The 25,388-nt window shown below is 55.4% G+C and overlaps 1 protein-coding gene across 21 annotated transcripts in view; it reads left to right on the top strand.

Moving 5' to 3' along the window:
• CHD6 (chromodomain helicase DNA binding protein 6) overlaps positions 1-25,388 on the top strand; it is a 208,712-nt gene that overhangs the window by 101,240 nt on the left and 82,084 nt on the right. For 19 of the 21 annotated variants that reach the window (XR_004374872.2, XM_032789286.2, XM_032789270.2 and 16 more), the window contains 9 exons: positions 12,813-12,960; positions 14,054-14,203; positions 17,005-17,070; positions 17,963-18,021; positions 18,720-18,837; positions 20,908-20,994; positions 22,025-22,159; positions 22,586-22,707; positions 25,037-25,280. Coding sequence is in view for 20 of the 21 variants with exons in the window: in XM_032789286.2 (XP_032645177.1) it covers positions 12,813-12,960; positions 14,054-14,203; positions 17,005-17,070; positions 17,963-18,021; positions 18,720-18,837; positions 20,908-20,994; positions 22,025-22,159; positions 22,586-22,707; positions 25,037-25,280 (1,129 nt within the window). In the remaining variant the exon portion in view is untranslated. Of the gene's footprint in view, positions 1-4,405; positions 9,852-12,812; positions 12,961-14,053; positions 14,204-17,004; positions 17,071-17,962; positions 18,022-18,719; positions 18,838-20,907; positions 20,995-22,024; positions 22,160-22,585; positions 22,708-25,036; positions 25,281-25,388 lie in introns of those variants that run through there. The other 2 variants (XM_032789287.2, XM_075072325.1) reach the window with 2 other exon arrangements.

The following is a 25,388-nucleotide window of genomic DNA, read 5'->3' as shown; positions in this document are numbered from 1 at the left end:
CTCCGCCTCTCTTTTTAGGATCCCAGTCCAGGAACCCTTGAAGTGTCTCCCATTCGGCACCCACAAGTAGCGGCCACTTTTCGCATTGTTGCCCTGGGAGTTTTGGCTGTCTGTGTCTCTCACCCACTGTCCAAAGTGTGTGTGTGTTGTAAGTTGAATTGGATCCATTCTTGGGTTGAACAAGCTGGTGCCTCCCTTCTCCGGGTCATTACCATGTTTGTTACTCTTTGTTGTTTTTGTGCCAGTACTGCCGAGTAGCTTCAGCTGAACTCACGGCCTCTATGGGCTGGGGAGAGAGATTCTTTGCCCCAGAGAATTTACAGTCTGAACAGCTGAGGTGGGGAGAGGCTGACCCAGTGCTTAGGGTACTGTCCTGGGACTGTGAGCACTGGGTTCAAGTCCCTGCTCTGCCACAGACTGCCTGTGAAGCCTTGGGCCAGTCACTGCGTCTCTCTGGGGCTCATTTCCCCTCTGTTCAATGGGGGAATATCTAGGAGCAAGGCAGGGGACAGAGGCCCAGAGAGAGTGATTTGCCCACGGTCACACAGAGCTTTGAGACAGAAACTGCCCAGTCCCAGTGCAGAGCACTGAACACACGCCCAGAGTTGCTGTCCTATGCCCCTTTTGCCCCGCTAGCCGCTGAAAAGATTGAAACAATTAGACATCGAAGTGAAATAAAAGTGAGTCGGGTGTTGCCAGGACTTCTCCGGAGGCTGGTGTAGCTCAGTGAGCTCTTAGATGTGCTAGGACAGCTTACGCCTGCACCTTGGATCTGAGGACACTTCCACAGGTAGTTCTGTAGAGTGGGGTGTCACCTGCGTGTGAGGCTGCTGGAGGTGCTAGTGAGACAGTTTGATGCAGGGCCATCAGTATGTAGGTGACAGGCAGCCCTAGGCCTCTTCTTCATTGGACCAAGATGGGACAGGGGTTCTGGGGCTTGAAGGAGAAGGAGCTGCCTAAAGCTCAGAGCATTCCAGCCAGGGGTGATGCAGGCGCATTGGGGGGTGGGTGGGTCTTCTCTAGGTATGGAGGAAGGTGGCCTGTGGTTTTTCCAGCAGGTTTACAGCTTGATGCTCCTGGCCCCCAACTGTGACAGGACTCTTGAGCGGCTTCATTGACCTGAAGCCCTTTGATCCTCCAGGCCTTTCCTCTCTGCTCCAGGCTTTGTGACTTGCTCTGACTTCTCCCTGTTGGGGCCACCTCTGTGGTGACAGCAGGAGGGTCCAAAACCTGCACTCCCCTCCCATTGCTTTCAGCCGCAGTTCAAGGTGTTGACATTGGTCTGGAGAGCCCTATTGGAGTGTTGGACATGGCATTCTCAAGGAGGAGTCTCTGTTGCTCACGGCTTGCCACCCCTAGACTTCGTGCTGGGGCCTTTATACATTTAAGAGAGAGAGAGATGAGACAGCCTCGATCCCAAGTAGAAGGTGGCCAGGTCATCTCCCTACAACTGTGTGAATCCATCCAGCGCCCCTGGGTTCCCAAATACCCCAGTGTCCTGCTTACGTCGTGGCAGCACTGCAGCGGCTCAGAGCTCCCTGCTTCCGCGGTGGCAGCACTGCAGTGGCTCAGGGCTCCCCGCTCCCGCGTTGGTGGCACTGTGGTGGCACAGGACTCCTGCTCCCTCATTGGCAGCGTTGTGGTCATGCAGGGCTCCCTACTCCCATGTTAACGGCGCTGTGGTGGTGAAGTACTTTCTGCGCTCACGTTGATTGCGCTGTGGTGGCACAGGATTCCTCCCTGCTCCTGAATTGGTGGCACGGGGTTCCCTGCTTCTGCGTTGGCGGTGCTGTGGTGGTGCAGTGCTCCCCGCTCCCGCGGTGGTTGCACTGTGGTGGCGCAGGACTCCCTGCTCCTGTGTTGGTGGCGCAGGGCTCCCTGCTCCTGCATTGGCGGTGCTGCAGTGGCACAGGGCTCTCCGCTCCCACAGTGGTTGCACTGTGGTGGCGCAGGACTCCCTGCTCCTGTGTTGGTGGGGCAGGGCTCCCTGCTCCTGCATTGGCGGTGCTGCAGTGGCACAGGGCTCTCCGCTCCCACAGTGGTTGCACTGTGGTGGCGCAGGACTCCCTGCTCCTGTGTTGGTGGTGCAGGGCTCCCTGTTCCTGCGTTGGCGGTGCTGTGGTGGTGCAGTGCTCCCTGCTCTCGCATTGGTGGCACATGGTTTCCCACTCCCATGGTGGTGGCACTGTGGTGGCACAGGGCTACCAGCTCCCGTGTTGGCAGTGCTGCGCCAGTTCCCAGCTCCTTTGTTGAGGGCGCTGCAGTGGCGCAGGACTCCCTGCTCCTGCTTGTTGCTCATGGCCTGGTTCACAATCAGGGGCAGCGCGTCTTCCCACTGCCTGTTTCAAATGCAGTATGTTGTTCTGGCGCAGGGGGGCTGGGGAGGCTGTGCCAGCTGCATCCCTCTCTTGAAGAGAGAGCCCGACACTGACTTCCTGGGAGAGCTAGAGTTCTGGGGAGAACGCAGATGAACAGAGAGAATATCTTCTGCCAGGCTTTAGGCTGTCATCCCTCACCCGTTGTGTGCCCCTCAAGCCTGCCGCTCTCTCTGAAGTGGTGCCTTACTGATGGGGACTGTGGGAGCACTACAGATAGGATTCTGCAGTTTGCCCCACAATAATATGCTTGGAGCAATCGCTCCTGGTGAAGGATGATGTTTTGGGTAAAGCATGGGACAGAGAATCCAGAAATGTGGGTTCTACTGCTGACTCTGCCACTGACATGCTGTGCAAGACCTGGGCAGTCAGTTCAGCTCTCCTTCCCTCTGTGAGCTAGGGATACTAATGGGGGGTGTTAGGAAATGGACAGGTCCCACACCTAGAATGGGAAGATGTGGCAAACACTGCACTGACTGTTACCCTGCAGGCAGCGAGTGTCCCAGTGTAATGGTGTCCCTGGCATCAAGCAGGCATTTTATGAGGATCAGTTCATTAATGTCTGAAAGGAGCTTTGAGCTCTCCAGGTGGGAGGTGGGAGAGGAGGTGATGGTCCTCTCCCCTTAAACCTGGTGTCTCCTCTTGCCAGCTGACTGCAGGTCCTGGTTATATCATTATCCCTTTAGCAGGCACCAGGACAATAGACGTCTTTCCCCAATCTGTGTGCCAAGCACTTGGGTTTGATACCATCAGAAACGAGAGGGCTCTGTCTAGCTAGCAGTAGTACTGGCTATGGGGAGACTCACAACTCCTTCCACTTTGCCCACACGGAGCTGACAGACTGAGCTATCAGAACCAAAGTGGAGGAAGCCATGAGGTAACTGATCAGATTTCTCATGTTCATTTCCTTCTGCAGAGGACTGAACTGTTTCAAATAGAGCTTCCAGGGGAGCAGTCCATAGGGCATGTAGGCCAGGAAGCCAGGGTTGCAATTTGCACTCTGAAGTCTGCAACAATAACTATACTTTGTGGCATCTCCAGCCTGTGGATCTCAGAGGTGGGAAAGTGTCACCTCTGTACTTATGGGGAAACAGGAGTGCAGAGGGTACAGCCAGTGTATCACGGAGCAAGGTCGTCTTCTTCAAGTGATGGTCCCTCTTGTATTCAACTGAGGGTTCTGTGCATGTGCCTGGAGCTGGAGCTTTTAATAGTAGTGTCTGTTGGTCCATGCATGCCCCGTTGATCCACCTCATGGTTATGACTGAGGCAATAAAGGGCAGGACAGACTGACCGCACACTCACTTCCTTCTCACCGCTGCCTGGTCAGAATTGGAGCCTCTTTGTTTCTCTTGTCTCTTGTGACGCATTTCTGCAAACTGAGAAAAAAGACTCTTATTCTTGTACATAGTTAATAGTTTTGTTATTTTTATAGTTGTTTCAGTGGTAGTTCTTAGGATTTTAAGGACTGGGGGATGCCATTTTCACCGGTCGTCCTGTACTTTCCCCTCTTTGCCCCCCTACCCCCCCCCCATCTTCCCAGCACCCAGGCCTGGTACTGGATTATGCTGAAGACGCCTGGATTCAAGATCTGCACTTCCTGCCATCGCTCATTCTCAGTCAGTGACAAGTACCAATGCTGCCCTTATTGCTTGGGGGAGGCACAAGTTGCATCCAGGTGAAGTATCTGTTTCTCCTTCCCTGCACGTACACGGAAAGACTAGGCTCTTCACTTCAAGAAGCACCTCATGGAGGTCACCATGAGACCGCAGTCGGATCCAGGCCAGGGAACCTCCCTGTACATTGGCCTGAGCAAACTAAGAACATGTCTTCTACCACAGACTTCCAGTCTAGTTCCGCCAGTACCAGCGCTGTGGACCCACATTGGGGCCTACCCATGAGGCAAGGAAGCCTGCACATAAGCATGGCAGTAAGTCTTACTCCACGTCCAAGAAGAACACTGCCCCATCCACGAGTTCTGGCCACAGAGAAGCATTGCGTAGGCAGGAGGGACAGCTCAGTGGTTTGAGCATTGGCCTGCTAACCCCAGGGTTGTGAGTTCAATCCTTGAGGGGGCCACCTAGGGATCTGGGGCAAAATCAGTACTTGGTCCTGCTAGTGAAGGCAGGGGGCTGGACTTGATGACCTTTCAAGGTCCCTTCCAGTTCTAGGAGATTGGTATATCTCCAGTTATTATTATTACCAAGGCGCACAAGCATGACAAGAAGCTGCACAGACCATTGTGTCTTTTGACCCCATCCATTGAAACTCATACTCCTTCCAGATCGGCACCGCCAAGGTCCAGGGAACCTTTGGATCCTTCGCAGTCCTCCTCTCCATTCCTGTTCCAGCTGAAGAATGCATGCCACTGATGCTGGGGAGACTTGGGTCAACCTCCAGAGCCACACGAGCTGTTTGCTTTAACTGAGGAGAGGTCTTCTTGCCCTCTGGTGCTGTCTCCTCTTCAGAGAGTGCGCTTCCCAAGGTTGGATTTGCCTTCTTTGGGCCATGTTCCCACTCACTCCCCAAAGCCTTTTATAGTTTCTTCAGTTCTGATGGCACCACCATTTGAACTGGCTTCTGATTTCTTGGATTCAGAAGGTTTGTTCAGGGACCGAGGCCTTCCTCTCTCGTACCCCTGGTGTGAGCACTCCAAGGCCCCATCAGGTTCATGGTAGTAGCCGCCATTTACCCAGCATTGGTGTCTTTGGTACCTTGCTCTGTGGGGCCCTCCTCAACATCCACAGTCTGCTCTACCTGAGGAATACCCTCTCCCCTCTCCGACCATTGTCCAGCAGGCACTCAGACTCGCTGTTAGGTAATGCTGAGTCCAACTCTGATGGTACCACTAGATCTGGAGCAGTTCTCCTCTACATCCCTGGATGCTGCAGTGTCTTCTACTCCTCCCTCATCCTCGGATGACTTGCAACAATTTCAGGAGCTGCTTCGTAGGGTGGCTGGTGCCCTTAGCATCCCACTGGAGGAAGTGCAAGATAAGCAGTACAAACTGCTCAACATCTTACATCCTCAGTACCAGCAAAGGTGACCCTACCAATCAATGAGGCCATCTGAGTTTCTCTTCTCCCATCCTCCACCCAGTTCTCTTGGGATTCAGACAGCTACCAAACGGACCCACCAATAGCACCCGTGATCCATCCTGGCAGATAAGGAGGGCAAGCACCTGGACCTTTTGGGCCAAAGGGTCTTTTCCTCTATCAACCTACAATTTTGCATTTTGAACTACTTGACTCTGTTTGTGAAATACAACTTTCTTACCTATGGCAAACCTATGGATTTCACTGATAAACTGCCCCTGCAGGGGCAGGCCCAATTCCAAGCTATCCTAGAGAAAGCGAAACTGGTGGCGAGGACGACGCTGCCGGCCACGGTTGATGGAGCAGACATTTCTCACATACAATGGCTACGGGGATTGTCATGCACAGAGAGTCCTGGTTACATTCTTCTGACTTCCCGACGGAGATCCAGACCACCATAGAAGATCTTCCTTTGACAAGTCTCACCTCTTCGATCAGAAGACTGATGACTCTCTTCACTCCCTCAAGGACTCTAGAGCCACCCTTTGGTCTCTGGGCATCTACACACCAGTGCCCAAGCTCAAATTCTACTGTCCACCTCTAGCCCAGCGGTTCAAAGCTCCACAACTTTTCCAACAGTCCTATGAGCCTTCTCGCAATCGGCAGAGGAACCAGCAATCCTATCCTTCCAGTTAATCATCATCACAAGCTCCTGCCCTCAAACATCCCAGAAGTGCTATTTCTGAGAACACTCAGAGAGCCGCCAATCACTGTACCGCATGGCATGCTCCCAATCCACCCCCTTTGGCGGGTGCCTAGCTCTCTTCTTGCCAGTTTGAAGTGCAATAACAGTGGTCACGTGAATCCTGTATGTCATTCGACATGGCTATACAATTAAGTTCCAAACACTACCTCATCCACATCCCCGACGCCTGCTTCAGGAATTGTTCTCACAACAGTATCCTCGCCCTAGAAGTGGACTTCCTTCTTCAGATGGGCATAATAGAACCTGTTCCCACAGCCCATCATGGGGAGGGTTCTATTCCACTTATTTCCTAGTCCCCAAGAAGACAGGCGGGTGGCGACCGATCCTAGACCTATGTCATCTCAACCATTTAATATGAAAGCCAAAGTTTTGTATGGTCACTCTGGCGGCCATCATTCCTTCCCCAGAAAGAAATATATGGTTTACGGCTCTTACTTTTATGTGGCCATCCATCCTGCCCACAGACGATTCCTGAGATTCATGGCAGATCATCATCAATTTCAATACAAAGTTCTCCTGTTCAGACTCTCCACTGCTCCTCATGTATTCAGCAAAGTTTTCTCAGTTGTGGTGGCCCACTTCTGCTGTTGAAGGATCCTTCTGTTCCCTTGTCTAGATGATAGGCTGCTGGCAACATGATCAAGAAGGGAAGCTTGAGCTTCGATTTCCATGCTGCTCACACTCCTCTCCTCCCTGGGGGTGAGCATAAACATTGAAAAATCAACTTTGAACCCCAGGTAATTGCTAGAGTTCATTGGGGCACGCATTGACATGGTTTTGGCTTGTGCAGAAGTGCTGGAGGACAGGTTCCACACCCTTCAGGACCTAATTTTCAGGGTGTTGTCCAATCCTTTTTTCGCAGCCAGAACCTGCCTTTCTCTTCTTTGCAACTTGCACTTGTGTGACTGCATTCGCTCATCTGCGGTTTCACTGCCTTCACCTATGGCTCCAGAGGGTCTATTCCTCTACACACCTGTCATGGACTCACAGGACTCGTGCTCTCTCTTGGCTCTGTATGGTCCATGGGAGGAACTCCCTTCTGTGTGACAGCCCTTTTTGGTGGTCCACTCTCTCTCAGTGGTTAAGCTGTAGGCCCCTCTGGCTCCTGGAACCCCACGTCTCTGAGCCCTCAGCATGCCTGTCTCTCGCCGCAGGCCCACTCAGGGAATCCTCTTGCTCTGGACCCCCAGGACCTCCACTCCCAGGGGGAATAATGCAACCCTGATCTCTAGACTGAAGTGACTCTCAGCCAGCATAAAACAGAAAGGTTTACTGAGCATCTGAACCTAGCACAGGAAACTCTCCAGGCCCTCAGTCCTAGCATCTCTCAGCACCATACATCTAGGTCTCTCCTGCATCCAGGTAGGCTCTGGCTGCTCCCTCTCTCCAGTCCAGCAGCCCCCTCCTTCCAGCCAATTATCTGATATCATCTCCCCCAACAGCTCCTCCCTCATCCTTTGTTTTCCACCCTAGGTAAACAGGTCACTGGGGTTCTCCCACTGGCCTGACTGCTAAGTTGGGGTGGACCTCTGTCACCAGGTCACCAGTTGTTAGGATACCCCATCTCCAGGCCACTGGCCAGGGGTCCCCACTGCTAGGCGAGGTCACACCTAGTCCTCTGCACCTACAAACCGTCTCTCACCACCTTGTTAAACATGCAGCACACAGGGAAACTGAGGCATGCACACACTGGTCATGTAAAACACTACAAAAATCCCCAACTTCGTCACAGCACCTTTCTATGGACCATGTCCCTGTGGGGGCCTCTTCCTTCTCCAGTGGTGACGGATCTGGCTCAGATGTGCACTGGATTCTGTTCCTCCCATCCTCCCCTTCCATAGCAGATATCACGGGTGGATTGCTTATTAGATGGGGGGCCCACATGAGCAAGTGCATGACTCAAGGCACTTGGACTGCTCGGGAGTCCTGGATGCACATCAACATCCTGGAACTTAGAGCAGTGAGGAGAGCATGTTGGGCGTTTCTCCCATCCATCCATTCCTGTCATGTCCTCCTCATGTCAGAAAATACCACTGTCTACTGCATAAACAAGCAAGGGGGCACGAGGTCTCCCATACTCTGGGCGGAGGCCTTTGGGATTGGTGCATCATCTGCAAGATCCTGTTCTCGGTGGTGTACCTTCCCAGAATTCAAAACAGAGTCATGGACTTTCTCAGCAGAAAGTTCATGAATGGGAGCTTCACAACACTATAGTCACCAGCATTTTCAACTGCTGAGGAACTCCAATCAGGGGCTTCTTTGCCTCCCAGGCCAACAGCAAGTTCACCTAATACTGCTCCAGAGGCTGTCTTGGTGTCCTGTCCCGGGGCGATGCTCTAGTTTCTTTGCTGGTCTGATCAGTTCAATTACGCCTTTCCTTCCCTACTGCTCCTACCGTGAGTCCTGCACAAGGTCAGGTGGGAGAGAGTGACAGTCATTCTGATTGTCCCCTTCTGGCCTCGACAGTTCTGGTTTCTCCTGCTTCTCTGCATGTCAGTGTGCTCCCCACTACAACCTCTTCCGGAACTAGTCATGCAACAGGGCAGATGGATATGGCACCCCAATCTCTAGACTCTTCACATCAGAGCTTTTGGATGAGCATCTTTATTAAAGTGGGAATGCTTATTGGCAGTGCAGGGCAGTCTCTTGAGCAGCTGGAAGGAGTCCATGAGATGCTCCTGTGGGGCTAAGTGGAAACATTTCACTTCTTGGTCCCAAAGCAGGAGCCTTGTCCCTGAAAATGTGTACATCTCTCTTATTCTGGACTATTTCCTCTCTCTGAAGGTATCCAGCCTCGCTCTCAGCTCCGTCAAGTGCTGCTATCAATGCCTTCCACTCTCCATTTGAGGGGCACACTGTCTACGCATCCATTGACTTCCAGGTTTTGGAAAGGTCTCCTATGAACCTATCCTCCTGTTCAGTCCATTGCTTCCCAGTGAGACCTCAACCTTGTCCTAATGACATTGACAAAGTCACCCTTTGAACCTATGGCCTCATGCTCTCTCTCTTCACTCCAAGAAGGTTGCCTTCCTGTTGGGTATCACTTCTGCAAGATGGGTGGGCAAACTGGGGGTCATGATGGCTGATTGTTCCTTTTCCATTTTTCACAAAGACAAGATTTCCCTACACTTGCACCCCAAGTTCCTGCCTAAGGTTGTCCCTTGTTTCCATATCAACCAACCTATACACTTACCCACCTGTAGCGAGGCGGCGGGATACCCCACAGCCCGGCTGAGGGACGAACCTCCCCTACCACCACCGTAGGTGGAGCCACTGGGTCGTGCGCCTGCCCCTAAGAGGTCACAGCGCAGACCTGGAAGTATAAAAGCTTGCCTGCAGAGCTCAGTCGAGGCCCAGCCACCATAGGGGCCAGCCATCTGCGGCTGCTGCCAGCCGGAGCTCACACCCTGCCAGCCGAGCCTGCCCCGCGCTCGCTACCCCGAGGAGGACTGGCCGATCCTGCCCCGCGCATGCTACCCGAATGAAGACTGGCCGAGCCTGCCCCGCGCCAGCTACCCCAAGGAGGACTGGCCGGGACCACCTCACTCCAGCTACCCCGAGGAAGAGCTGAGCCTGCCTGTTGCCCACTACCCCGAGGAACCGCTGAGCCTACTGTCAGCTACTTATCCGGAGGAGCTGATGGTGTTTGAGACCGCCGGTGACGCTACGCCGACTCAGGTACCTTATGAGGGGAAGTGCAGAAGTAGCCCGGGGGCAGCCGACCCCCGTCTGGCTGCAACACTGCCAGAGCCAATGTCAGTGTGTTGCGGCCAGGATCCCCACTGACAGCAGCGAGTTTCTGCGGCTGCTAGGGCCCTGGGCTGGGACTCAGTGGAGTGGGAGGGCCTGCGTCCCCTCTGCCACCCAACTCCCCCTCTCCCTGGCCTGAGGAGGCCAAAACCTAGCATTATTGCTGCCCAGCCCTGCCTGAGGGCCTGGGCATTCAGACTCAGTGTTTGTTGCCCAGCCCTGACCTAGGGCTGGGCTTAAGACTATTGCGGCTCAGCCCTGCCTGAGGGCCTGGGCATTCTGACTGTGTTTGTTGCCCGTGGACTTAAGACTATTGCTGCTCAGCCCTGCGTGAGGGCCTGAGCCTTCTGACTCAGCATTTGTTACCCTGCCCCGACCTACGGCCAGGCTTAAGACTATTTGTAGTGAGGCGGTGGGATACCCCACAGGCCTGCTGAGGGACAAACCGTGTCCGAGCTGCACTACACCACCTTTTTTCCAAAGCCTTATGCTTCAGTGGAGGAACAACACCTTCACTCCCTCGACATCCCCAGGGTCCTGGCCTTCTACCTGCAGAGGACAAAACCCTTCAGGAAGTCCCCTAGGCTGTTTATTACTGTAACTGAATGCATTAAGGGACAAATGATTTCTGCTCAGAGGATCTCTAAGTGGGTTTTGCAGTGCATTATGCTCTGCCACCAGTTATCAGGTCTGTCTCCATTGTGTGGGATTCGGGCCCATTCCACATGAGTTCAAGCATCAACTGCAGCTGTGCTTCACGATGTGCCCCTCATGGACATCTGTAGGGCAGCCACGTGGAGTTCAGTGCATACCTTCTCTTCCCATTACACCTTGGTGCGGGACTCTTCTGTGGATGCTTCCTTTGGTGCAGCCGTCCTCCTCTCCCTGGTTCTATCATCATCATCCTCACACCCTCCTCCTGCCTAAGGCCTGGTCTACACTACGCGTTTAAATCGATTTAAACAGTGTTAAATCGATTTAACGCTGTACCCGTCCATACTACAACGCTCTTTATATCAATATAAAGAGCACTTTATATTGATTTCTGTACTCCTCCCAGATGAGAGGAGTAGCGCTAAAATTGATATAAATATATCGGATTAGTGTTAGTGTGGATGGAAATCGACGTTATTGGCCTCTGGGCGGTATCCCACAGTGCACCACTGACTGCTCTGGACAGCAATCTGAACTCAGATGCAGCGGGCAGGTAAACCGGAAAAGCCCCAAAGAGGAGATCATAGCTCCGGGAGGCTGCCTCCCCATCTTAATCTCACTAACAAGTCTCTGTTTCTTATTCCTACATTCTTTATAACTTCATGACACAAATGGGGGGGACACTGCCACGGTAGCCCAGAAGGTTGGGGGAGGAAGAAGCAACGGATGGGTTGCTGCAGGGGCACCCCCAGTGAATACTGACACGGAGCAGCTGTGCTCTGATACATGGTCCTCTAGTACAACTTGCCCCTTATTCTAGGCAGGACTGACTCTATTTTTAGAACCATAAAGGAGGGATTGACTCGGGGAGTCATTCCCAATTTTGCTTTTGTGTCGCCGGCTGATCTCAGCCAGGGGCACTCATGATAGCAGTGGACAGTACAGAGGGGGAGAGATAACCGTCATCTCATTGCCAGGTTTACTCCGCAGTAGACGGTACAGAACGACTGGTAACCATCTCTGCTATCATGCAAAAGCAAATGAATGCTGCTGTGTAGCCGCTGGAGTATCACCTCTGTCTGGGGCATCCAGTACACATACGGTGCCGGAAAAAAAAGCTGAACGGGCTCATGGTTGCCGTGCTTATGGTGTCTGCCAGGGCAATCCAGGGAAAAACGGCGCGAAAGGATTGTCAGCTGTTGTTTTCCCGAGGAAGGAATGACTGATGACATTTACCCAGAACCACCCACGACAATGATTCAACGCAGAATTCCAACGGGCGGGGGGAGACTGCGGGAACTATGGGATAGCTACGGAATAGCTACCCACAATGCAACGCTTCAGAAATCAACGCTAGCCTCGGACCATGGACGCACAACGCCGAATTACTGTGCCTAGTGTGGCTGCGTGAAATCGAATTTATAATATCAGTTTTATGAAACCGATTTTAGCTAATTCGATATTATCGCGTAGTGTAGACGTGGCCTAAGATACTGCTTGTTAATCACCCTCAGTGGAATACCATAAGGACTGTCATGCAAAGAAGAAGAGAAGGTGACTTACCTGTAAGTGGTGGTTCTTTGAGGTGTGTGGCCCCTATCTGTATTCCAGTCCTGCCCTCCTTCCCCTCTGCTGCGGATTTGATTGATTTGTGGTGGAGAAGGAGCTATGGACACGGTCAGTCTGCCCCGCTCTTTATCACCTCGGAGGAAACCAAGGGCACATATGTGGAAATGGACACTCCTACTTTTAAAAGCTCCAGCTCTGGGCACATGCGCAGAACCCTCAGTGGAATACAGGTAGGGTATTCCATGCATCTCAGAGAGTCTTCAGTTACAGATAGGCAACCTCCTCTTATCACTCCCAGATTCCTGTTCTGAGCAGAGGACTACACTCCCTGACAGGGCTGACCATGGGGTCAGGTGCCCTGACCATGTCCATGCAGCGCTCTGACCACGGGGCCAGGCATCCTGGCCACGTCCGTGTGGCACTCTGACCATGGGGCCAGGCCCATGGTCAGAACGCTGTGACTGCAGGGCCAGGTGCCTTGCGCACAGTCTAGAGTCACTCCCAAGGGGAGCTTTCCCCACTGGCCTCTGCATCCTGGTGACCTGATGCAGAAGCTCCCTAAAGTGGGATTAAAGAACTGAAGGCAAATGGTTTTGCTGGCCTCTCCCTGGATGCTGAGCTCTGACATCTCTGGAGAAGGGATTAACTGTCAGTCTCTCCTGGCAGCAAGGAGCAAGGACCAACCCCCATGGAGAAAAAGAAGAAAGGGAAAAGGAAAAACGAGATCCCAGTGGAGAGTTTGGAATTGGATCAAGGCCTCCTGAGCCCATCTCTGCAGAGCCCTGAGGAGTCTGCTGAGTCAGCCGACAGCCAGGTATGTGCAAGGCCCTGGCCTCAGTGGATTCAGCTGGCTATAGTCTGTTGTGTGTCCTGGGGTTCTAACACAGCTCTGACTTCCTACAGCTGATTTCTTACATCTGGGTGCCTGTGCGTTGAGCTCGGAGCTCAGTGCATCCAGGTAGCAGTTGGTCATTGGATAGCTGCCTCGGCCAGGTTTGCGGCTGGTAATGTAAGGGTTAATCCCAGCACGCAGCCCTTGCACGTCACTTGGCCATGTTCCCCTCTGACCCCTTGCTCCCCAGCTCAGTGGGACTGGGAGAGCCTTGCTCCTCAGACCAGCGGGAGGGTGTGCTGAGCACAGCATGGGCAGCACCCCCCACACTGTGGAACCCTGCTGGTCTCTGGCGGCAGTGCTAGAGGCAGCCTCCTACATTCATGGGGGTGGGAGTGTCATACTGAGAACCTCCCTCCACAGTCCAGCAGTGGCACAGCTCTCCATTGGGGTCCCCTAAGAGATAGCCCATGTGATTTGGACAGGGGATTCCCCATCCCCCAGCATCCTTTAGCCCTGGCCTGCGTTTGGTGCTCCCCCCAGCCTGAGCCCTGGCCTGTGTTCGGTGCTCCCCCACCACCTCTGAGCCTGGCTTGAAAAGTATGTGGCATAAACCAATCCTGAGAGGTGCCAGGCTCCCTCAATGCCCCGGGCTTCCGAGGATTGAGGTCCCTGGGCACCTACCAGGATGCACCCAAAATGGATGCACCTGAACCCCAGGGCTGGAATGCTGGGTGCAAACACCGTGCTCCCTGTTGGGGGTTCACAGGGAGTGTGTGAGCAGCTGTGTGTTTTGGCCTGGGGAGAGGGGATCTGATATCTGGTAGTTCTCTGTGTGAGAGCCAAGAGACATGGAGACGGAAATCCCTGTGAGAATAGCTGTGCACTCTGTCAGTGTCTGCTGCATAAGTCACCGTTGTCCCACAGGCCTGGGTGGGGATGGGATTCTCCCAGGTGCGGCTGGTGTGTCTCCCCTCCTGCACCCTCCCCTCCTCTGTGAGTCCCCGTCTCCATGGGGAGGGAGAGGTGGTGTTGTCCACCAGCCCTCTGACTGCCTGTGTTGTCTACCGCACAGAAGCGCCGTTCGGGCCGCCAGGTGAAGCGGAGGAAGTACAACGAGGACCTGGATTTCAAAGTGGTGGATGACGATGGCGAGACGATAGCAGTGCTGGGAGCTGGGCGAGCCTCCGCACTCTCCGCGTCCACGCTGGCATGGCAGGCAGAGGTACGGGAGGGCCTGCTAGCCTGTCTTGCACCAGCACTCCCTGTAGAGAGGGGATGGGGCTCTGGTGGGTTGGGGGAGGGGCACGCATGGGATGCTGGCTGTGTATTGAAAGCAAGCAGGAGCGTGTGGGTCTGAGGGGGAGCCGGCTGCGTGGGGCAGTACATGTGCCTAGGAGATGGGTGAGAGCTTCCCAGAGCATCATCCAGCTGCGCTCAGCATGGCTCCTTGCAGAGCGTGCGTGGGGCTCTCAGGAAGTAAAGTGTTCAACCCCAGCACCAACTAGCGCTGAGAAATGGGAACTACCATCCAGAGCCCTAGCATGTCAGTCTGCCAGGTCAGCAAGGGCCTGTTCTCAGCCCATGGTCTGGGGCCTGAGCTCCTCTTGTTTCTGCAGGCCCTGCCCTGCCCCTTCTCTGGGAGACTGTTCCCAGGGGAGACTGTCTTCCTGACCCTCCCAGCTCTGCCCCTGGCACCACACTCAGTGATCCCCTCCCTCCTTGGCATTAATGCCCTGGGGGTGTCTGTGGGCTGCTGCCATGTCCCTCCTTCTGCATCCCCAGCCACACTAAACTGTCGGGACTGAAGGCTTGGAGATTAGTGTGTCCAGCCTGCTGGTATCTTTGACCCCTCTCCAGTTTCTTGGCATCTCTGGCAATGAAGTGCCTTGTGTGGGGGATGTGATCACAGCCCATCCATGCGGCACGGGGCAGCTGCTTCCCTGCTCCAGGGCATGGGGTCTGTCTGCAGCCCAGCGCTGTGCTCGCCATCTTTGTAGCCTCATCACCTTGTATCTGGCACGCTGCCCACTCACTATGAGTCCTGAGGCATTTGGGATGTGCCTGTCTCCATGCTGTCTCGGTGCCCAAGTCTCTGCTCTCTCCAGGCCCCTCTGTGTCAGAGTTCTGTCCTGGCTGACGGTGACAGCTTCTCTTGGCTGGGTCTCTGCTGTGAGTGTCAAGCGCTGGCTGCTTGTTCCCTTCTCCTTAGCGAAGCTGTTCAATATTGGTTACAGCCTTTCTTTGTGTACTGTTGTCAGGTGCCCCTTAGTCAGCTCTCAGCCAAGCTTCCACGTGAATATTAGTCATCTCCTTTACTGAGCTATTCAAGGCGACCCTGCTCCTCTTCCCAGGGGAGATGTGCGGCCCTTCCTCTCTGTTGCTGATTCACCTTTGGCCACTGTCACAGGCCTGTGATCCTAGCCTGGCCCATGGAAATGATCTTGCAAGTGAGATTTCCTGAGAGACTCTGGCAAATCCAAATGGGAAAGGGAAGTGGCTTTGGCAGGCCCGAGCTCCCGCTGCCCATTGTTCACACCTGGCATCTGCTTCCCTCTGAGCAGAACAAATGTGGCCTGACCCCCAATACACCCCGGAGAAAACCCCACTCCGGGTGGGTTGGTGTGTGCAAAGGCTCAATGCCTCCAGCTCCCCTGCGGCATTATGCCAGCAGGTCCAGTGAGCTGTGGCCACTGGGGCTGGCTGCATTCGTTTCGCCATCTGACATCCAGCATTTTAGAGGTGACCATGGCAACTGTGGCTAGGGAAACCCACTGGCACCTTGGCCCTTCCCAGGCTAGGAACAAACTCACCCACAAGGTTCTTACAACACCCATGTGCAGGCAATGGGCATGGCTGCACCCCATGGTGCCCCCAGGGATGGAGATGGGGAGTTTGTGAGTGGCACAGATAGTGATGAAGCCAGCCTTGAGGTGTGGGGCTCTCCCTGGTGTGGGGCTCACCCCCATGTAGCTGGGCGCGCCTGTGTGGAGCTCACCCCGGTGTAGCTGGGCGCGCCTGTGTGGGGCTCACCCCGGTGTAGCTGGGCTCCCCTGTGTGGGGCTCACCCCGGTGTAGCTGGGCACCCCTGTACGGGGCTCACCCCGGTGTAGCTGGGCTCCCCTGTGTGGGGCTTACCCTGGTGTAACTGGGTGCGCCTGTGTGGGGCTCACCCCGGTGTAGCTGGGCTCCCCTGTGTGGGGCTTACCCCGGTGTAGCTGGGCGCACAACTGCCCTGGTCTCAGGAGCCTGTGGCCTGTATTTCCACACCCTCCCTCAGGCCCATCCCTTGGCTGTCTGCTTCTGTACTTGCTCCAGCCTTGCTGCAGAGCACAAGCCCCTTCCCGTGGAGAGAGGGAGTCATGCCCTGCCCTGGGACACTCTGCCTCAGTGATACTGCAAGGTGGGAGAGGACACGTATCGTGCCTGTGCAGCCTTGGTGTCCCCTGAGTGCCTCCCATTGTGCGTGTGCTGTGTGCTGCTGGCTCCCTCGTGCCCCCGGGAGAGGCTGGAGCTGATGCACCAACAGGCAGATGATGGCCCTGAGGCTCTGTCCAGCCCCCAGTGCAGAGCACCTTCCCGTCCCCTGGCCTGCTGGCGCCATTGCCTGTGTGTGTGTTGCCAGGAGTGGATAGCGCCTTGGTGCTGGGCATTGCTGGGGCTCAGGCAGGGCCTGGGCAGCCTCAGCTGAGTGCCACCAGGAGGAGCCAAGGTGCCAGGATGATGCATCCCCTCTCCTGGTCCCAAACGCAGCCCTGAAAATCGCAGCCCCATCCAGGGGCCCCTGAAGCTGCTCCTGGCCTGGCTGAAGAGCAGTTGGTGGTACTGCTCTTGTCCCCCTGACCTGCGACCGTGAAGAACATTTTGGGGGGTGCCCCTCCCCATTGTTTGCCAGTTCCAGGCTCCCACACTGTTGTGAGCCCAAAGAGAGAAAGGGGAGGGGGGCAGTCAGTGAGCTCTGTGTGACAGGGATGCGGGTGCTACCAGGCCAGGGTATTGATTCTGCTTTCCCTTCGGTGCCCTCAGGAGCCCCCTGAGGATGATGCCAACATCATTGAGAAGATCCTCTCCTCCAGACTGGTGCAGAAGGAGGTGAGTGTCCCTCCTCTCCTGTGTCTAGACAGGGGAAGCACCTGGGCACAGCTTTGGTATACTGACATGGCCCTGTGGCCACCTCGCCGGGGGCTGAGGCAGTGTGATGTCACACCTTTTGGAGTTGGACATCCCCAAGGAAGAGGCATAGCCCATTGACCAGGAGTCCCCCTTCCTGCTGCCCCCATGAGCATCTGCTCTGGGCTCTCTCAGGATACAGTGGGCATGATGAGAGGAGGGCTCTGACTGGCTGACTATGGCCATTGCTGGGCCTGGGCGAGGCCAGCAGAGGAGCCTCACAACAGAGCATGTCCATGAAGGGCAGAGATGACAACACTGCCCTTTCTGGAGAAGGGGGTTGGACTGTGGAGGTGGGACACGGTGCGTGCAGAGGGGTCTAGCACAGCCTGCATGTCCCAGAGGGTCCCCAGTGCCAGCTGTGTGCAACATCTACTGAATCCTACACTTCTGAGGGACGTGTGGATGGGGCTAACATGCCCACCCGGCCTCAGGCAGAGGAGGGCCGTCGTCCATCAGTCAGGCAGTGAGCCAAGCTGGGTGGGAGCCTGGGTCCAGTGAGCTATTGGCATGTGGCTGTCCGTTGCAGAAGCATATTCTGGGGCAGCGCATGGAGGAAGTTCTGTCCCTGTGTTACTTTTCTGGCCCTCTAGGGCCACTGAAACCTTGAGTTAGAGCTGGGGCAGCGCTCGTCACCTTCCTGAGCCTCATGCTGCTCAGCTCCCCTCTTTGCTGTCTCCTGTGCTCCAGTTCTGCCTACAGCTCACACACAGGCCAGAGGAGCGAAGTCGGAGCCCTGACCAGGGGAGAGGTCCCTGGCCCTGCACCCCTTCCCTGCGCTGGCTGGTGCTAACCCGCTCACTCTTGGTTTCAGGTTCACCCAGGCGGCCTGGCCTATGAGATGGAGGAATTCTACGTCAAGTACAGGAACTTGTACGTGCCATGTTTATGTTCTGTATTGGCACATGTGCTGTGTGCAGAGGTGTGTGGATGCTTGTGTGTATGCAAGTGCTGTGTGGAGCAGTGTATGCGTGTGCATGCACATGGTGTGCACAGAGATGTGTGTGTGCACACGCTGTGTGCAGATGTGCACTTGCTTTTGGTGTGTGGAGAGAGATGTGCGCATGCGCTGTGTGCAGAGGTGTGTGGACACAGGTTCAGAGAGGTGGGTGTGGGTGTACACTGGGTGCAGAGTGTGTATGAACATGTGTTGTGTGCAGAGGTGTGTGCGCCCAGGCACTGTGTGTAGAGGTGTGTGTGCATGTGTGTGCCCCATGCTGCTCCCCTCGCACTAGCATCCACCTTGCTGGGATGGCTGCCAGCTTGCTGCAAACCCAGCCCGTGCTAGCTCTGACTAGGTGCTTGGAACCTCTCCCCCTGGGCTTCCCTCTGAGCCCATGCCCCTGGCAGGGTGTTAGGAACAGGCAGTCACTGCCACTGCAGCCCTGATCCTTGGCCATGGAGCTCAGTCTCAGCTGTACCGGAGCCATTTGTTTTCCCAGCCTCTGGCCTTGTGTTACAAACCAGGGGTTAGTGCAGTGGGGGGGTCACTGAGGGCTCCTTCCACGCTGGGAGCGGGCCGGGATCGTGACTCACCAGGCTTTCATGTTTGGCTGCCTATTGTTCTGCAGCTCCTACCTGCACTGCAAGTGGGCGACGCTGGAAGAGCTGGAGAAGGACCCCAGGATCTCTCAGAAGATAAAGCGCTTTCGGAACAAGCAGGCCCAGATGAAGCACATCTTCACGGAGGTGAGGCCATGGCCGGGTGGCTGGCACTTCTATCTCCTCTCTGGAGAGCTGGGCCAGTTGAACTGGCAGGGTGCTGCCTGTGAGTCCCGGCTGGGCGCTGCTGCCTGCCGTGCTCTCTGCCTAGCTGTCCCCAGTTACAGTGCAGGAGCTGCAGCTTGACGGCTGGCTCAGCCCAACCTGCCCCAGCTCTGTTCTGAGTGATGCATCACATGGAGCAGGCACAACGGCCAGCCGGAGGCGTCCAGGCAGCCTTTAGCCTAGTCCTGGGGCTGGCTGCCGGCTCCAGCCCAGTGGCAGCGGGGTGAAGAGTTGACTGGATGGGCTCTGCTCCTCAGCTCAGTAGGAGCCTCAAAGGCAGCCCAGGCACATGGGGAGCAGGCCTGGGGGAGAGGTATTCAGCAGTGCCTGTGGGGCCAATGACACCCTCCACAGTGCCAGGCATGATGCAAGCTGTCAGCCCTGCTGCCCACAACCCACCATGGCTCTTGGGGATCACACTGACAGTCCATGTTTGTCTAAGGAAAGATGTAGGGCTCAGGCCAGCGTTCGTCCACATTTGCGCTAACCCAACCCGCTGTGGCTTCTCCCTGGCATGGGCACCTCGTGCCTCAATTAGCAGGTCATGGTCACTTTGATCGGGGGTTTATGGCGCCATCTTGCCAAGGCAGTGTGCAGTGGGGCAGTGTGAGCAGGGATGTGTGGCATCATTGTGCCGGGGCAGTGTGAGCAGGGGCATGCGGCACATGCCAGGGCAGTGGGGCAGTATGAGCAGGGGTGTGTGGCACCGTCGTGCCAGGGCAGTGTGCAGTGGGGCAGTGTGAGCAGGGGTGTATGGCACCATCGTGCCAGGACAGTGTGTAGTGCGGCAGTCTGAGCAGGGGTGTATGGCACCATCGTGCCAGGACAGTGTATAGTGGGGCAGTGTGAGCAGGGGCATATGGCATCGTTGTGCCAGGGCAGTATGTAGTGGGGCAGGGGGTGTATAACATGGGGTGGCATCTGCATCTGGACTCCTCTTGCAGCCCGTGATGTATCTCTGCTGCAGGAGTGGGGGCAGTGTGGGGGCAGTGTGGCTCCGTGGAGAGCCCTCTGGCATTACGCACTCATCTGTGCAATGTGCCTGTTCATGGCGCGGGTGAGTGAGGTCTCGTGGGGCAGGGATGTTGCAGGGAGAGAGGAGCCATAAACACCCAGGCCCTGCTGGGCTGCTCCCTCCCCCTTTGCGTTGTGAGCAGATTGGAAGCCGTTTTCTAGCATTCACCATTCGCTCCAGAGATATTTGCCTGGCGAGTGTAAATCAGCCTCGAGGAAATGGCCATGTCTTTGTAAGCACAGCTGTAAACCCTCAGAGGCTCCGACTCCCAGCCCTTGCCCAGTGTGCAGACGCAGCGTCCCTACTGGAGAGCATCGACCACCTAACCCCAGACAGGGTGCAAGCCATGCTCTGCCTCGGCCTCTCAGCTGCACAGCAAGGAAACCGATTTCCTTCCCCTCCCCGCTCCCAACCCCCCTAGCATGCCAGAGTGGCGGTGACACCTCTGCAGCTTGCTCCTGCCAGGAAGGGTGGAGGGACCCCGGGGAGGTGAGGGCCCCTGTAACCTGGTGCCAGGCCCGGGGCTGTTGGCTGTGTTGAGCTGGCAGAGGAGAGTCAGGAGGGACTTTGTCTGGCAGGTGACCCAGGCTGCTGAGGTTTGCCAGGACAGGGAGGGGTATGAAGGCCTGCTTGGGGCTGTGCCAGGCTGTTCGTCGGCGGGAGCCCTTGGATGCACTAGCACACAGGGCCAGGCCCTGAGTTAGCTTGTGCCCTGGGTGTGAGCTCCTTACTAGCTGAGCTCAGGCAGACATTCGTTCCCATCAGCACAGCACAGAGCCAGCATCCTCATGCGTTCTAGGGCAGCAAGGGGCCTGCCTTCCCGACACCTCCTTGGGCTCCCTGAAGCAGATGCTGGGGCCAACTCCGATATGTGGTCCCTGCACTGCGGAGCCCTGGGACCATGTCCCTTGCACCCTCGCCTGCTCAGCCCAGGAGGCAAACTGAAAATGTCGCTCTCTCTCCTCCCGCTGTACCAGCCTGATGAGGATTTGTTCAACCCAGACTATGTGGAGGTGGATCGGATCCTGGAGGTGGCTCACACAAAGGACTCTGACACCGGGGAGGTGAGTGCCACCCTTGGCATGCAGTTGCTCCTCATCTGGATGCGGGGGAGCAAGGCGCAGTGAGGAGGGCAGAGGCTGTGCCCGGGGGGAGCTCAGTGGAAGTGCCCTGGGGAGGCAAGTTTATTTGCCTGTTTATGGGACCTGCCGGGAGCTCTGGGTTACAGGAGCGCTGGTTCCAGTGTGTTTATCCCCAAGTACTACTCAGCACGCCAGGCTGACTCAGCAAACCCAGAGGGGAGAAGTGCTGGGAGCAGGGAGCTAGAAATGCAGAGACTCCCTGAGGCTGGTGCTGAGTCCCTGCCTGATCCTTCAGTTCCCTAGCCTGCAGAGAATGGTGTGTTGTGTTCCTTGTCGGCTGGCATCTGGAGCCTGGGGAGACCTTGAACCCTGAGGGCCCTGCCCATGCAGGGGGATATTTGGGCCGAGTTTTGATTGAGCAGAGGTCTGGATCTGCACATCCTTGCATGGGCTGCGTTTGCATGTCTTCACATGTGTGTGTGCAAGCAGGCAAGCACATATGCGTGTACATGTCTTTGGGTATGGCTACACTCACACTTCACAGCGCTGCAACTTTCGCGCTCAGGGGTGTGAAAAAACACCCCCCTGAGCACTGGAAGATACAGCGCTGTAAAGCGTCAGTGTAATCAGGGCGGCAGTGCTGGGAGCGCGGGTCCCAGCGCTGCACGCTACACCCGTAGAGGATGGTTATGTGCAGCGCTGGGAGAGCTCTCTCCCAGCGCTGCCGGTTCAACCACACTCACACTTCCGGCAGTGCTTTGAAATTCCAAGTGTAGCCATAACCTTTGTTTTTGTGCGTGCAGGCAGATGCATGTGTGCACGTGTGTGAATGTCTTTGTGTGTGTGCAGTATGTGCAGGCAGATGGGCTGGTGCGCATGCAGGTGCATGCTAATGGAATATGTGTGCTGGGGGCTTACACCCCGTGGGGCAAGAAAAGGTGTGGCCCCTGGGCCTCACCTTCCAGAACCTGTCCCTCTCCCTGATCCCAAAGCACCTCTCCTTGCGCTGCAGGAGGTGACCCACTACCTGGTCAAGTGGTGCTCGCTGCCGTACGAGGAGAGCACCTGGGAGCTGGAAGAAGATGTTGACCCCGGAAAAATCAAAGAGTTCGAGTCCTTGCAGATCCCACCAGAGATCAAACATGTGGTAAAGCACCCCTCGGCTTCTCTGTGATGCAGGGAAAGGGTGGCCTGTTAGCACCAGTGCTGGTTCAGTGCTTCTGATGCCCCTTGATCCTGGCCTGCCACCCCTGCTGTTCTGATCCTGTGCCCCCTCCACAGTGCTACCAATGCCCCTCAGTCCTGACCTGCACCTCCCTGCAGTTCTGATCCTGAGACCCAGATCCCCCGCATCCCCTACATTAGGGATGGGGGAAATCAGTTGCTGGGATCTAGGGGCTGAGGCCTTGCTGCTGATCAGCTGATGCTTGCTAATAATTTTGAAACCTCTTTCCCAAGTTTTCCCTTTTCAGCCTGAGCCCAGCATTGTCCCTTGTCCCAAGTTTGTGACTACACCTCGCTGAGCACTAGCCTGTTCCTCTCCGTGGGTCATGCTCTCTGCTCTCCCTCCTAGGAGCGCCCCGCTTCCGAGTTCTGGCAGAAACTGGAGAAATCACGGGACTATAAGAATAGCAATCAGCTGCGGGAGTACCAGCTGGAGGGGATGAACTGGCTGCTCTTTAACTGGTACAACAGGTGAGCCGGGGCTGGAGCAGGCCCCACCACAAGGAGCACTGCTAGCGTTTCACGTCAGTGGCCGTGGGAAATGTTGTGCCGTTGGAGTGGAAGGGTGCTTCCTGAAGCAGATGCATGAGCTATGTTTGGGGAATTCTGCGCAAAAACATTAGCAATTCTGTGCACAATATTCTAAAATTCTGCATATTTTATTTGTCAAAATAATACTATGTAAGCATGCCAGTTTCAATTATTTTGGTAATTTATTTCAGAATACCTGTCAGCATGTATGTCTGTAACCATATGGACAACAAAAAAATATTCAGGAAATGTGTTTTGACAAATAGATTCCTTACTAGTCACATTAATACAGAACTCTGAGTAATAATTCCTTTACACTTCAATACAGAAACATATTTCCCGCACCCTTCAGAAACAGTGCAAAGGTTTAGGGGAACTGTGGTAACAGAGGAGCTGAGGGACAGGGAAGTAATTGCTGGGCAGGCACCTGGGAGTGAGCCTGGAGGATTGTTGGGTGTGAGTGGGAGGGTATGGGGACAGGAGGAGGGATTGTTAGGGAGCCTCCCCCATGCAGACCCTGGCTGACTCTTAGCCGTTCTCATTCAGTCAGGGACATCTGCCCCTCCTCCCATCCACCCCTGCACCCCCACTCAGCTACCTCTTTCCCCATCACCGCATCTCCCTCCCCATGTGTTCTTTTTCCCTCATCCAGCCACCCCATTCAGCCGCCCTTCTCCTCCTGTTCCCAAGTGTCCCTGCACCCTCACTCAGCCACGCCTCCTCCGTTTCCATGGGTCTCTATGCCCCAACTCAGTCACCGCTCCTCCCCCCTCCCCATGTGGCCCTGCACCCCCACTCCCATCAGCCCCTGGCTCAATGCTGTCACCCCACTAGCTCTTGTGCCCCATCCCAGTCTATGCCCCTCACTAGCCGTTCTGAACCCCAGTCTGTATGACGCCCCCAGCAGCCCCATGTGTCCTGCTGTGGCTGCCCCCCATATCCCATTCCTCCTCACCTGACCCCGCAGGCAGGACGCTGTGAGGAAGGGAGTCCTCCCCCTCCCTCTCCACGGCAGCTGGCTGCTCTGGCCTTGAGTTAGCTGCCCTCTTTTCTGGTGCCACAGCAGCCCTTTGTGGGTGAAAGGTGTAATTGCAGTGCCTCCCTGATAGAATCTGTTGTCTGTGAGGAAAAAAAAATCTGCAGGGAACATAAATTCTGCATGGGCACAGTGGCTCAGAATTCCCCCAGGCTCACCACTCCCATGGGCTGTTGAGTCACTGCTCCCCCTGCTGTTAGGGTACATGTCAGCAGCAACTAATACAGCTTTGTTCTTTGTAATTTTACCTTTATGATTGTTTAATACCAATGAAGTCGGCTCCTCCCAGATGGCATGAAGTGTGTGCTGGGTGCTGGTACGTTCATGGGGCTGGTGAGGCCTCAGGAGAATGAAGACTCCACTGGGTGTCCCTCGGGTAGTTGGTTGGTTGGTGCTAGCTGTGTTGGTGTGTCCCTCCCAGTAGCAGGGACATAGATGCCCTTACGAGACAGAAATGTGCACAGTGCTATGCACTGACCCATGCACAAAGAGCTGGAGCAGATGGACATGGAGACAGTGAGGCCTTTGCATGCACAGTAGCCTGATTTGTGTGTGCACCCACAGCAGTTGTGTGAGCATTTTCCCACTGATGTGGGAACTTGGGCCTGTAATTTGCAGATATTTGGGTGGCTGGTCCTGGACTACCTTTAATGTGAGCACCACATAGTGCTTTAGAGGCCCTGAGTTCCCCCTCTGAGCCCCCCCCCCCCCCCTCCCGGTAAGCAAGTCTGTCTGCAGTGCTCCCAGGCTCAGAGAGGTGGCATGACCTGCCCAAGGTGACAAGGCAGGCAGTGTCAGTGCTGTGGGTTCCCCAACATGCTGTGTACATAAGAACAGCTGTACTGGGTCAGACCAAAGGTCCATCTAGCCCAGCATCCTGTCTTCCGACTGTGGCCAATGCCAGGTGCTCAGAGGGAATGAACATAACAAGTAATCATGGAGTGATCCATTCTCTGTTGCCCATTCCCAGCTTCTGGCCAACAGAGACTAGGGACACCATCCCTGCCCATCCTGCTAATAGCCATTGATGGATCTATCCTCCATGAATTTATTTAGTTCTTTTTTTAACCCTGTTATAGTCTTGGCCTTCACAACATCCTCTGGCAAAGAGTTCCACAGGTTAACTGTGGCTTGTGTGAAGAAAGACTTCCTTTTGTTTGTTTTAAACCTGCTGCCCATTAAATGTGTCCCTAGGCGTAATGTCTCCCCGTGTGTGTTGTGCTGCATCCACAGGAAGAACTGCATCCTAGCGGATGAGATGGGCTTGGGGAAGACGATCCAGTCGATCACCTTCCTTTCTGAGATCTTCCTGATGGACATTCATGGTCCCTTCCTCATCATCGCACCACTCTCCACGATCACCAACTGGGAGCGGGAGTTCCGCACCTGGACGGAGATGAATGCCATCGTGTACCACGGCAGCCAGATCAGCAGGCAGATGATCCAGCAGTACGAGATGGTGTACAGGGATGCACAGGTGCCTGCCGCTCTCAGCTCCCCATGGCCCACTGACTCTCGGGTCTCTCCATCTTGGCCACTGCTGTTGTGGCTCCTGGGATGGTTACTGTGATGGTTCTCCCTGGGG

This window comes from Chelonoidis abingdonii, chromosome 14, assembly GCF_003597395.2.
Source record: "Chelonoidis abingdonii isolate Lonesome George chromosome 14, CheloAbing_2.0, whole genome shotgun sequence".
NCBI classification, from domain to species: Eukaryota; Metazoa; Chordata; order Testudines; family Testudinidae; genus Chelonoidis; species Chelonoidis abingdonii.
This window is presented reverse-complemented; position numbering and strand designations above follow the sequence as displayed.